General features: G+C 38.6%; 1 protein-coding gene across 16 annotated transcripts in view; it reads right to left on the bottom strand.

Annotated features, from left to right (window-relative positions):
- Positions 1 to 2,040: 2,040 nt before the first annotated feature.
- The window catches only part of MACC1 (MET transcriptional regulator MACC1), a 230,068-nt gene continuing 219,177 nt past the window's right edge, over positions 2,041 to 12,931 (bottom strand). For 8 of the 16 annotated variants that reach the window (XM_064290051.1, XM_064290050.1, XM_064290046.1 and 5 more), the window contains 2 exons: positions 9,352 to 9,573; positions 2,041 to 3,876 (listed from right to left, as the gene is read on the bottom strand). In XM_064290051.1, coding sequence (XP_064146121.1) covers positions 9,355 to 9,573 — 219 coding nt within the window. In that variant the 3' untranslated portion in view covers positions 2,041 to 3,876; positions 9,352 to 9,354. The remainder of the gene's footprint in view (positions 3,877 to 9,351; positions 9,574 to 12,931) is intronic. The other 8 variants (XM_064290044.1, XM_064290045.1, XM_023544365.2 and 5 more) reach the window with 1 other exon arrangement.

The raw sequence follows: 12,931 nt of genomic DNA on the forward strand, positions 1-12,931 counted from the left end.
GTCTATAGTAAGCAATTTCACATTTTTTCACCACATCAAAGATTCTGCTTCTAGGTATGGCTGGCATCTGTCTGTCTTCCAACCCCACAGCACCTTCTTATAATATCAAAGCCTTTTTTCAAATTTATAATCCCTGACAGGGGCTGATGACCCAGATGACCTGGTAAGCAAGGCAAGCACTGTGCTTACCTTACCTATTGGATAATCCACTTGCGATCCTCATAAACCAAAATAATCATTGTGACAAATAACCTTTCCCTACACTGACTGGTAGGTTTACATACAGTTGCCAAATTGGTTCAACTGATGTATTCATTTTGTTGATGAAATTAAGTTAATAATTCAGTGTTCTGTAGTCAGAGAAGCTGATAGCTGAGTAGCTAACTGACACTTCTCTTTGCAAAGATTATCCACACAGAGTGGCATGAGCTTTATCAGGTCTGGTCCTCAGCCAGATTTTAATTAGGCAAGATTTGCTCTCTGTATCTCACTCTGTCATTTTTTTTTTTGTACTTTATATTTACTTTTAAATTTCACCCTTTCTCTGGAAACAAAGTCGGTCTCCAAGTCATTGGCACATTCTGGGAGCTTTTCATGACTCCCTTTATGTATAAAAATACCCCATGTCCCTGGTTTACCAACATGATTATTTGAGCTACAGTGCAAAATGCGTAATCATGATTTAAGGTGCATTTCTTCCCACTAGCCACTTTTATTTTTAACAGTGATTTTTAGTGTTTTGTACTTAGGGTGACCAACCATCCAAGTCTGCCCGGGCCTTTCCCGATTTTAGCGCTAGAGAGAAGGCCCGTGTTCTGGGAAACCTTTCAGTCCCAAGCAAACCAGAAAGATTGTTCACTCAGAGGACTGTGTAAAAAAATGCAATTTGAGGCGACTTTTTAGTCTTCTCTCTGAAATGGCAATTCCCAGTTGGAAGATTTTTACCCTCTTCTCTCAAATCCCCATTCACGATGAACTACTCAGCCCCCTAAGAAGTCCAGCAGATCCTGTCTTCCTTCCCCACCCACCACACCTTCAAGCCACATTTTCCAGCTGCTCTATGCAGTGTTTTCTGGGTAAACTAAGCCTTCCATTGTTTCAGTTGGCTTGAAAAGAGACATTTGCCTTCCCAGACATGTCAGTGATCACTAATAATAAGAAAAGAAATCAAAGAGGCAAATAAAGGGCCCTAGATTCATGCTGTAATCCAGATCCACAGCACTTCCTCTGTTTTTGACGCCTACACAGTTCTCCAACTGGCAAAAGAGCATTCCCATTTGCAATATTCAATTCCTACAGTGACAAGAAGGAAACCTTAAGGGAAATTACAAGTATGTGTTATAAATGCACCGGAAACCCTGGTGGCATTGTGGTTAAGTGCTAGAGCTGCTAACCAAAGGGTTGGCAGTTCGATTCCACCAAGAGCTCCCTGGAAACTCTATGGGGCAGTTCTACACTGTCCTATAGAGTCACCATGAGTCAGAATTGACTCGATGGCAGTGGGTTTGGGTTTTTTTTTTTTTGGTATTGTAAGTGGAGCCCCTGAGTGGTAGAACAGTTAAAGAGCTTAGCTGCTAACCAAAAGGTAGAAGGTTCTAGTCTACCCAGAGGCACCTGGGAAGAAAGGCCTGAAAAATCAGCCATTGAAAACACTATGGAGCATAATTCTACTCTAACACACATGGGGTTCCCAGAGTCAGAATCAATAAAATGGTTTTTTGTTTTTGTTGTTGTTTGTTTTTTATATATTATATATGTCAATGCTGTTTTCTATTTGTTCCAACAATCCTAGTTTATATATCTTGCCTGAGATAAAAGGACAAAGCAGTGACAGAGTTCCGAAGGCTGTGTAGGTCTGCTATCTTCCTACAATCTGCTCATTCTGTGGCTCTGAAATGCTTTCTCAGATATCTATGATTTGCTTGTGATAGAGAAATAAGGAGGAAAGAAAGAAACTGGTTCATCACAGAATTGTCTAAAATGTTTTTAAACAAAATAGTTAATGTCAGTAACTTAAAAAAAAAAAAAAGACCAAATCATTGTGTAGCAGAGAAACACAGAATAAACTAAATGATGAAAATAGAGCTCTCGTGAAAGATGTACTTGGGCCTTGTTCTAGGCAGCATTGACGGGAAGGTGGATTAATCACTTGTAGTGGGTTTGCAGCTCCCACGTTCGAATTTGGACTCTTATCCTTAAGCACACAGTAATATCAGCACTCAAAATGGAAAAAAAAAATAGAATGGTTCTCCAAGAGTACAAAAGAACTTTAGATTTTTCCCTTCCAAACAATCAGTGAAAGCCCTTGAAGATAACTTTAGGAACATAACATCAAGCACTCTCCCTTCTTCCTCTCACAATTAATCTTGATCATAAATCTGTTTTTATCACCCCAACCTGTAGCATTCCATTCAACCCTGAAAAGCATAACAATGTGCAATTCCTGCCTGAGGAGAATTTCTCCACGCAGAGTAAATTGTGAATCTATTTGAACACACATTAACAGGAACCATGTATTGAGAAAGAAAACGTGTATGGGCTCTTAAAAATGAACAGGTAGGGTGAAGTGTATTATATTTGAATTATATCTCGATAGAGCTTTTGTACCAAAGAGCAGGAACAAACACACCACCTTAGTCAGCTGTATCCCTTTCATTTTCCCGTTTTTCACTGATGCCTTAGTATTACCTAATTCACTTTGTTCGTTATTGCTCCTCCACTTTACCCTTAGGCAACATTTAGGGGAAATGTTGATTCTGATTCCAAAGAAGAGATAAAACTCTCCCATGAAAAGTCAGATGGCTGAGAAAGATAGAAATACCACTGACCTTGGACCTGCATTTTCAGCTTCATTCAGAGAACTTTTTGAGGTATTTGCTTTATGTGTTTTCCACTAGCACTCCATTCTAACTTCACCATTGCCTCTATCAGGCATTCAGGGAATTCCTTCTTTGTCCCTTTCTCCCAGACAGCTTCTTTATGGCAGCAGGTAAGGCATATCTAGTAGGTTATCAGGTCCTGCTTGAGAGTGAGGAATAACAGAAGAATTGCCCCTGGTCCTGGTGGGCTAGGTACTCCACAGCCTCGAAGGAGCCTTAGATAGCTCTACGTCATCAGCAATTTATAAAGTAATATGTAAAGAATAGGTAATGTCTATGAAGTTCCATTTACTTAGCATTTGATTTAGTGCAGAAGTTTATAGAAGCAGGCCCATTGCCCAGTCTCATGAGGCCTCAGAAGACTAGCATCTTGAATTACCCTTGAGGAAGAAAGATTTCCTGCTACAGGAAATAGTGCCAAGGTTTATCTTAGGTCACATTTTTAATGGAAAGTTGCCGTTGGCCTCCCCAGCTCCTGTCTCCACCCTTTTCTGGGAACAGATCCTGATTTCACCTGATGATCCATGACTCCCAAACTCAGGTTTTGTGGTCTGGGTAGGACACCAGGAATGGAACATATGACCCAGGCTTGGCCACTAGCTACAGTGATTGGTTGAGGGACCAGCATGAAACATAAGTTGGTCCAGAGTGATGCTTCTTGAGAGGCTATCAGAAAATACTCTTTTTCCCTGATGTCGGTCATGGTAAGCAGAACCATAAGGAATGATGTGGAACAGGGATTTATTATGGTGACTCGGACAGACATATTTGTGAGAGCTGATAAAAGCAAAGGTCTAGCTTTCTTCTTCCGTCTCTGGTGTGGATTCTAATGTCGTAGAACAGGCTGAGGGAAAGAAAAGATGGACATGGGGTGGGGGAGAGCAGAGAAGGGAACCTCTGTTTGTCAGTTACTGACACCCATTTGGGCAGTTCTTTCCTTGACTCCAAACTTCTCATCTCCCATCCGTGGGTGTTTTAAGTAGCATGAAAATCCATCCTGGAGAAAACCAAGCAACAGTTAGTTTGTATCTTATTATTACTCAGATAAGAGGAAAGAATGAAAGGTATTTTCCATTTTAAAAATTCCAGCACAAAGAGAGGTATGCAAAGTTTCAAGTTTCCATGAATAGACTCCTTTCATTAGGAAAGGTTGGCAGGTGGAAATCATACAGAGGCGGCACCTTGGAAGATGGGCCTGGTGATCTGCTTCTAAAAGGTCACAGCCTTGAAAACCCTATGGAGCACAGTTTTACTCTGCACAATTGGGGTCACCATGAGTAGGAATCAACTCAGTGACAACTAACAACAATAACATTAGATCATAACTTTTTCGCTATCTACCCTTCACACTGTTCTTGCTTTTCATCATGATGGAAGGGGTCTGGTGAGCATTGAGCGCTTATGTCCTGGGAGTAAATGAGGGTATTTTCTACCTGTAGAATGTATTTTTCTACTATGCTAAGGGGGTGGTAGTTAATTCTATGATGCCTTTTCACCTAATATGTTTAAGGTCAACATTATACCAAATTTGGAAATCTCAAAGTTCTACTTAAAGACTGAGTTCGATATAACCAGTTTAAGTCAAGTCAGTAATTTCATCACGATTAAGTTTTGATTTTCAACTACTGATCATATTTGCATGAATGTGTTAAATATTAAAATTGCCTTCCAGGTACAAAAGCACAGAGTCAAAATATCCCTAAGAACAGAAAAAGGGAAGCCATAGATTCACCCAGTGCCCCACTGATGAGGTGAGATGCACTAATATCAAAGTGAAGTTGTTTAGCTCATCTCCTCTTCTCAGGACCACCATCCTTTTAAATGTGGAACTATCTCATTGGAAAAAGAACATCTGACTTCTTTATTACAAATGCTTGTAATCACTTTGTAATTCTGCAGTGAAAGTGAGGTCTACAGATAGTTGTATTGATCACGTTGCTTAAAAATATTTCATGTTGTGCTTACTACGAAAACACCAGTGCTTGCTCTGGAATTTTCTCTTTGGAATTACTAATTTTTATTCAGTGCTAACTTCTCCATCCCACTCCCTCAAATATAAATTGATACCATTATTCAAAATTGCAAAATGACTTATTAGGCTTAAAATTTTCTGGATGTACCTAAGCTTGGATGTACATAAATAGGAAATCAATGTAAAATATGCAGGCAAAAGCCACAAACTCCTACAGCATTCAGTGAAATCTTGATGTTGAATAAAATAAGATGCTATATATGTGCAAATCCAAGTTTGTTTTCTTTTATATGGTCACTTTTATTTTGTATTGTGGACTAGTAAATATGCAGGCAAAGAATGAAGAAACAAACCTTCAATGTATTGTTTTATCCTGAAGAACACCTTTAGATTAACCCCACCTAGCATGACTGCAGTGTGCAATCTAAGGAACTTGATTCTCAGTAACCCACACAGCACCAGTCCAACACAGCACACGTAGGGAAACCTTATGGAAAAGGGAAATCTGTGTACGTACAAGAAGAAAAAAGATCTATTTTAATTAGAAAAGCCTCCAGCAACATCATTTTTCATTATTCTCCTCTTCCTTTATATCTCTTCAAATATTCCTGTGGCATTAAAATTTACAGGGAGCATCATTTACAGTAGCACAGCCTGAAAATTCAAGCCTTGCGGTTTCCAGTTATAGCATTGTCTGATTTAGAATGTATTTTATTTATTATATGTTCATATTACATATTCAATACTGCTTAGTAACAGGATATTTCTCAGCCCAATGCTATCCATGAAGATACCGGATTCTATTTTTTCTAAAAGCTTACTCAGTCCCTAGTCATTCAAAACTTCACGTGGTCTCTTCTGCATTACAAGGCATGAAAATGTGTCATATTCGTTATTGGCACCAATAGGTAATGGCAACACTAGTGAAAGCACACCCGGAATTGGCTTTCATATAAAACTTCAGGAGAAGGAAGCAGAGGATCTGCGGCTTACACAGAGAAACCGTCACACTGTACGCTGAGCACCGAACCGAACTCTCACCCTAATTCACGTGTGCATCATTAGACGAAAAGCCCAAGGAACAACTCAAGAACCGTCTATGGTTTTTCCACTTTTGAGATGCTTAAAGAGGTGTTAGATTGATAGCTTTTGAAGCTTTTAATGATGCCAAGGATAGGTTTATGTGCCTTATTAATTCCCTTGACTTGCTTGTGGTAAGCTGTCAACTGTTAAAGATAATTCATCATTACCAAATTAATCTTTTTTAATTATGAAAATCCATTATAGGAGGAAAAATGCAAAGTTCAAAAAAAAAAAAACAACTGATATTTGAAGATGTTAGATTATATTTATAAGAACAGAATGTTTAGACATGGGTTTAAAATTCCTCCAGAAGGATTTGTTACGAGATTACAAAATGTATTTGTAATGTATTAATATTTAAACTATTGCTTCACCTTTAAACTATAGAGATTGTCCTTTTCATTTTTTTAAAACTATTCGTAAACTTCTTGACCACAATCACAACATAAGATGGACTGTAAACCTAAAGTGATTTATGCTCCAAGATCTCTGTCTTCTCTGATTTGGGAGCCTGGAAAAACCCAATTATTAATTCCCTACTATCCTTTCCCGAAATTTCTGGATTTGCTGACATGTTAATAAGATTCCGAGAATACTCTAAAGAAAGAAAAATCACCACTAAAAACCATTGTGTTCTGAACTTCCAAATTGTGTGTGTTTTTCTCTCTGAATTTATTTTCTACTGAAAATAAACTCTGTCCTTGAATGTGTGTACATAACTTCTTGAGCAGGCTGTCCTCTCTTATCATCATATATAAATATTGAAAGCCTTAAAGATTGCTCTTGAACCCTCATTCAAATTACTTTTGCCAGTATACTAAATACCCCTGGGTAGGTGTATTAAAAGCTCTAAAAAGATTCTGCTTTTACTTTTTGGCCAAATGCACATCTTTTATTCAGAATCCTGAAACAAAATCCTTATTCAGCTCATCCACATTACGTTTGAGGTTGTGTCTTTCCTTCCTAAATTCAAGCAGCTGTAATGGCCCTAAGATGGGCTTCTCTTGCTCCATCCTCACCTCTTGACCCCCCATGCTGGCTCCCTTGCCTCCTACCAAGTTTCCCTCCTGCCTAAGGACTTCCGGGCATTAAGGGTCAGCCTCTTCCACCCATCCTGGACTGGAGACAATCCCAGATCCTCCTTCAGGCTCATCATTTCTTCCCCAGAAAAAATTACCTGGCCCACCTCACTCAGATAATGCCCCCCCATGTATATATCTCTTAATACCACCAGCCCTCCTTTACAGCTATTGTTAAGGATGTTGTTATGGATTGAACTATGTCCCTCAAACTGTGTTTTGGCTTGGCAAGAACATGATTCCCAGTATTGTGTGATTTTCCACCATTTTGTCATCTGATGTGATTTTCTTATGTGTTGTAAATCGTACCTCTGTGACATTAATGAAGTGGAATTATGGGCAGTTATGTTAATGAAGCAGTACCCAATGTACAAGATTGGATTGTGTCTTAGGTTAACTTCTTACAAGAATATAAAAGGGAAAAATGAGCAGAGACATGGAGACCTCCTATCACCAAGAAACCAGCACTGGGAGGAGAGTACATCCTTTGGACACAGGGTTCCTGTGTGGAGAAGCTCCTAGTTCAGGGGGAGGCTGATGAAGAACCTTCCTCCAGAGCTGTCAGCAAGAAAGCCTTCCCCTGGAGCTGACGCCCTGAATTTGGACTTGTAGCCTACTAGACTGTGAGAGAATAAATTTCTCTTTATTAAAGCTACTTGTGGTATTTCCATTTTAGCAGCACTGAGATGTCATTTTACGTTTAACTGTATTTTTTTATTATTGCCTTTTTTTGTCACTAAGTAGTACTAAAGTCAGGAGTCATGCTGTTTCTTCCAATTTTCATCCCAACCACCTGCGTGCCTGCCACGGCGTGGGTACACACAGTGTATCTGTCAAATGAATGACTTGATAAATGAACCAGTGTCCAAAACCCGTAAACACTGGCAGGTGGTCAGAGGAATGAACATGAAAGTAACCACAGATCATCTCTTTGTCAACCTTGCCAGCAGATACCGTTTATACTGACTCAGATTTCCTCATAATCTTTGTCTCCCGAAAGCTTTATAAAACGCTTTGTCACACATACAGAAACTGCTACATTCTACGGTGATAGATCAGGCTTTGTTTTGTTTTTTAATAACTTGTGGTTAAAGATCCATGACAGCATTACAATCCTGCAGAAAAAGCTGGAGGTCAGCAGGATTAGATAGGTCTCAAGAGGTTTGAAGGAGACTAGTGAGAGCACCCAGCCCCTGTATGCAGACAGCAGGTTTTGGACGGTAAGTCAGATTTTCCTTTTGGCAGTCTTTCAAGAGATGGTGAAAGGAATAGCAGCATTCAATAAAAATGAAAAAGCTGCAGTTTCCCTATTAATTCTGTCTTAGTCATCTAGTGCTGCGATAACAGAAATGCCCTAAGTGGATGGCTTTAACAAAGAGAAATTTCTTTCCTCACAGTTTAGGAGGCTACAAGTCCAAATTCAGGGTGCCAGCTCCAGAAGAAGACTCTTTTTCTGTGGGCTCTTGTCTCTTGAGCTTCTGCTCCTGGGCGATCTTCTTGTGGCTTGGATCTCTCTTCCCCCATCTCTGCTTCTAGCTAGTATATAATTTCTTTTATATCTCAAAAGACACTGACTCAAACTGTGGCCTACACTCAACCTGTCTCATTAACATAACGAACTCATTCCCAAATGGGATTCTAACACATACTTTCGGAGGAAAAAATTCAATCCATTACAAGTTCTAATACACATTAAAAGCTTTTTTTATTGTTATTCTGCTACACGGTATGATTAAAAAAAAAAAAAATAGAGCCAAATTTTGCAGAGAGAAAACCTACTTCATATGAGCCACATAGCCTTGGGCCTCCTCTCTAGTCCTGTGTTTCTTTACATGGAAAATGGTAATAATGCTGGGAAACTCTGCTGAAGAATAAAAGATATCAGGTACAGAAAGCACGTAGACAACCCTGAGCCTGGTCACAGAGTGTGTTTGCTCCCTCTTGTGCCCACCCTGCCTCCTGGTAAATCTCCAGTTGTTCTCGCTGAGAGCCTCTAGTTTATCTGAGTACCTGTGTGATGTAAGTATCCTATCAGTCATATGGTTTAAATCAAGGAAATTAAAAGTAACTTTGAAAGAGAGGTCTGTTCTTTCATGCCCCAACAATCAAGTGGCCCAATGTTTTTGTATTTGAAACATACACGAAAGTATATTTTGTTTGTTTGTTATAAAATTCACATTAGGCTATTGCTTTAGGCTGTGCTTCCACCAAGAACAGCACTTTTTTTTTAAACATGAAAAAGAAAGTAAAGTACTTTCCTGAGATTGTTTCTCTCTCTTTCGCAAAGAAACACAGGCATCATTCTCCTCCTACCCTCCCTCTCCCTCATAAAACACACCTCTCATTTCTCTACTTCCTCAGAGGAAGAGAATGCAGTTGCTCCCAAAATCTCTAAAGAATTTACGAGTATCAAAGCTCCAGTTAAATCTCGCCACTGCTTGGTCACAGGGTTCTTCATTCTGTCCAAAGCTGATTGAAGGTCTTGTAACACGTCTCTGTAGCTACTTCCGTATTGAGCACCCCAAGTATACAGAAAATCATAGGCAGGTTTCCACATCATCTGTACAGAAAAAAAAAAAAAAAAATTACACTGGAGTAGGGTGGAAGTGGAACAGAGAGGAAAACAGATTTTTTTTAAGATTAAAAAGATTCTTAAGATTTAAAAGAAAATGGAACATCAATTACACAAGGATTTATTTACTATCATAGAAAAGATGTCTTAGTAACTGTATGTTACCTGTTATTCCTCTGCATTTCTAAAACAAGACTTCTAAAAAATTATTGTAGGGCCTTTTTTCCTTTTTTTCCATCATCTATGTATTGCTTATTGTCATGCTGTGAATATAAAATTCATTGCACAATAGCGTTTCCCGATTATAAACTTTTCACTCTCTGAGAGGCTTTTAAGGTGAGAGTAATAACTCTTTTAATGTTAGATGCATCCGTGAAGATTTTTATGGCTACCATATATTATAATGAGATGTTATGCAGTATATTTAACAATTTAAGTTGTTTTATTCAAGCAGTTCTGTAAAAAAGGAAAACATGACCAAGCCAAAAGGAAAACAAAAATATAATTCTCTAATTAAAACATACTTTAACGATACATTTTATGACCAAAGTAAAGCTCACTATTCAACACTTCTTTATTATACTTTCCCTAAGCACCTACCATACCAGTGACTTCATTGTTTCCATAGAAATAAATGTACGTCAAAGGGAACGTCACATACAAGCTGTATGTAATGGTAACCAAGGCAACCAGGCTCAGAGACAACAGAGCCAAAGACAGACCAAATAAGACAAATTGTAGAATACACACACACACACAGAGCTCAAAATGAAACTTCTTTAGGAAAACAACAGAATGAACTATGTGCTTATAATCAGGATATAAACTTTATTACTTGCTACTTATTTGAGATCACTAAACTAATTCAGTTGTTATTCTGTTACTTGGAAATTGCAGGAACATGGACTCTGAGCTAAATATTATGCAGAGTTGCTCTCTTAAAATAGAGCTTCCATTAACAGTAATATCATATGAAATAGAGGCTTGCAATAATTTTTCACTCTTCTCCAATACCTTCATATACTGAAGTTAAACAAAAAAGAATGAATTGCCCATATAAGTAAATTCCTTATATTTTTAAATGAGTCTACATAAAAGGCTAGGCAACAGGCTCAAAAGAAGATTTGGTGCTATCTGTCCAAATTGGCATTTGTGGGTGGCCATGAACACACATATCCTCACCTCTCTTGACAAATCTTGATTCTGCAAGATAGAGAACAACAACAACAACAACAAAAAGCTATGCCATACCATGGTGTCATTTTGCAGCAACGGAAATAATCCCAGGTCTTTGCACATGAACTTTACCCAACCAACCAGATCCATAAAGAGCTGTATCTTGTATCACTGATAGATAGATGGTAAATGTAAATGAGTCTTTTTCTATAGGCTTCTATTGAAACCAAACGTTGCAAAGTGCAGGTCACCACTAATAGCTCAGCAATGGAGGATGAGTTGAGTCACATGAATAGAATATATATATATATAAAATACATAAAAAAAGTAATTATTTTATATATTAGGTCACGTTTTATTCAGTACCTATCATTGCTCAGATACACAGAAGTACTAACCAAGTAGATTATACTGCAGTGAGTAAATCCTAAATGTCTGTAAAAGCATTGGGTCCTGTATTCAATGTCGCATTTACTTAAACTTCCCTGAAGTACAACTAGATGTCACATTATTTTCAATTTTTCATGTATTGTTTAAAATAATGGTGTTTACAGCTAGAGACTTCTATGACTTGGTCCCAAGTACCTTATTGAGCGAGTCTGATAAAAGATGTATTCAAAGATATTTTATGAAAAAGAGTAAATGAGAGCGTTTTGGTACCAAGGTGATGGCATGGTAGATTAGCATAAAGTGTCAGAGAAAATAGACCTCTCTTAAGAATCACAAAAGGGTAATTTCTCTGACGTTCACTTCTGTGCAGATTCAAAATACTTTCAGAGAATCCTGATCAAAAGGGAGGAAATATAGAACAGAATTTCAAATTCTCATGGACTCCAAACTTTCTGGAGCCATGAAAGTTGGATGAACGCCTGAAATTATTGCCCAAAGATAATCTTCAAAGCTTAAACCAAAAATATCCCCTGAAGCCTTCTTAAAACCAAACAATAGTTTAGCTTAACTAGTAAAAAATGTCTACCTTGAACATTCTGCTCTTTTAAGGACTATCTATATTTGATCAAGTTGTTAACAGCAACTTGAAAGACTAGATAGGAATCTCAGGGGGCAGTGAATTAATGTTAATGGGGGATGAACAACTCAGAAAAGGAAGGTTAGAATGTTTGCACAACTCTAAGAATGGAATCGATGTCACTAAACAGTACATGTGTTGTGTTGTTGTTAAGTGTGTCAAGTTGGTTCCTACTCATAGCAACGCCATGCACAACAGAATGAAACATTGCCCGGTCCTGTGCCATCCTCACAATTGTTGTTATGCTTGAGCCTATTGTTGCAGCCACTATGTCAATCCATCTTGTTGAGGGTCTTCCTCTTTTTTGCTCACCCCCTACTTTACCAACCATGATGTCCTTCTCCAGGAACTGGTCCCTCCTGATAATATGTCCAAAGTATGTGAGACAAAATCTTGCCACCCTTTCTTCTAAGGAGCATTCTGACTATACTTCTTCCAAGACAGATTTGTTCATTCTTCTGGCAGTCCACGGTACGTTCAATATTCTTCACCAACACCGTAATTCAAAGGCACCAATTCTTCTTTGGTCTTCGTTAGTCCTTGTCCAGCTTTCTCATGTGTATGAGGTGACTGAAAACACCATGCGTGGCTTGGGTCAGGCGCACCTTAGTCCTTAAAGAGACATCCCTGCTTTTAAACACTTAAAGAGGTCATTTGCAGCAGACCTGCCTAATGCAATGCATTGTTTGATTTCTTGACTGCTGCTTCCCTGGGTGTTGAAAAATGGTACATGCAGAAACTGTTGAATCAGTGCATGTTTTACTGTGTGTATTCGCAACAACAACAAATAAATTAAAAAAAAAATACTTTCATAGTCCAATGCGGTCTAAATGGCCCCACTGACTCTCCTGGAAAGAAAAGCTTCTCATCACTTATCTGGCTGCAGCACTGTGAATTGCTATAGAAAAGCCTCAAGGCACATTCAATCATGAAGCAGCTGCTGGGTGCTGCTGGGGGCAGGAAATATACCCTGGTGACACAGAAATTTGCAGCTACAGATTCAGGAGAGGCCCAATGACACATCTACCCACACCCTTGTGCAGAGGCCAAATAACCCCTCACGTTTGGCAGTTCTTACTGATGGCAGAACAGTGCGGCCAGCTCTCGAAACTCAGAGAAACTTGTATAGATTGCTGAGTTCTG

The sequence above is a fragment of the Loxodonta africana genome, chromosome 8 (genome assembly GCF_030014295.1).
Source record: "Loxodonta africana isolate mLoxAfr1 chromosome 8, mLoxAfr1.hap2, whole genome shotgun sequence".
Taxonomy (NCBI): Eukaryota; Metazoa; Chordata; class Mammalia; order Proboscidea; family Elephantidae; genus Loxodonta; species Loxodonta africana.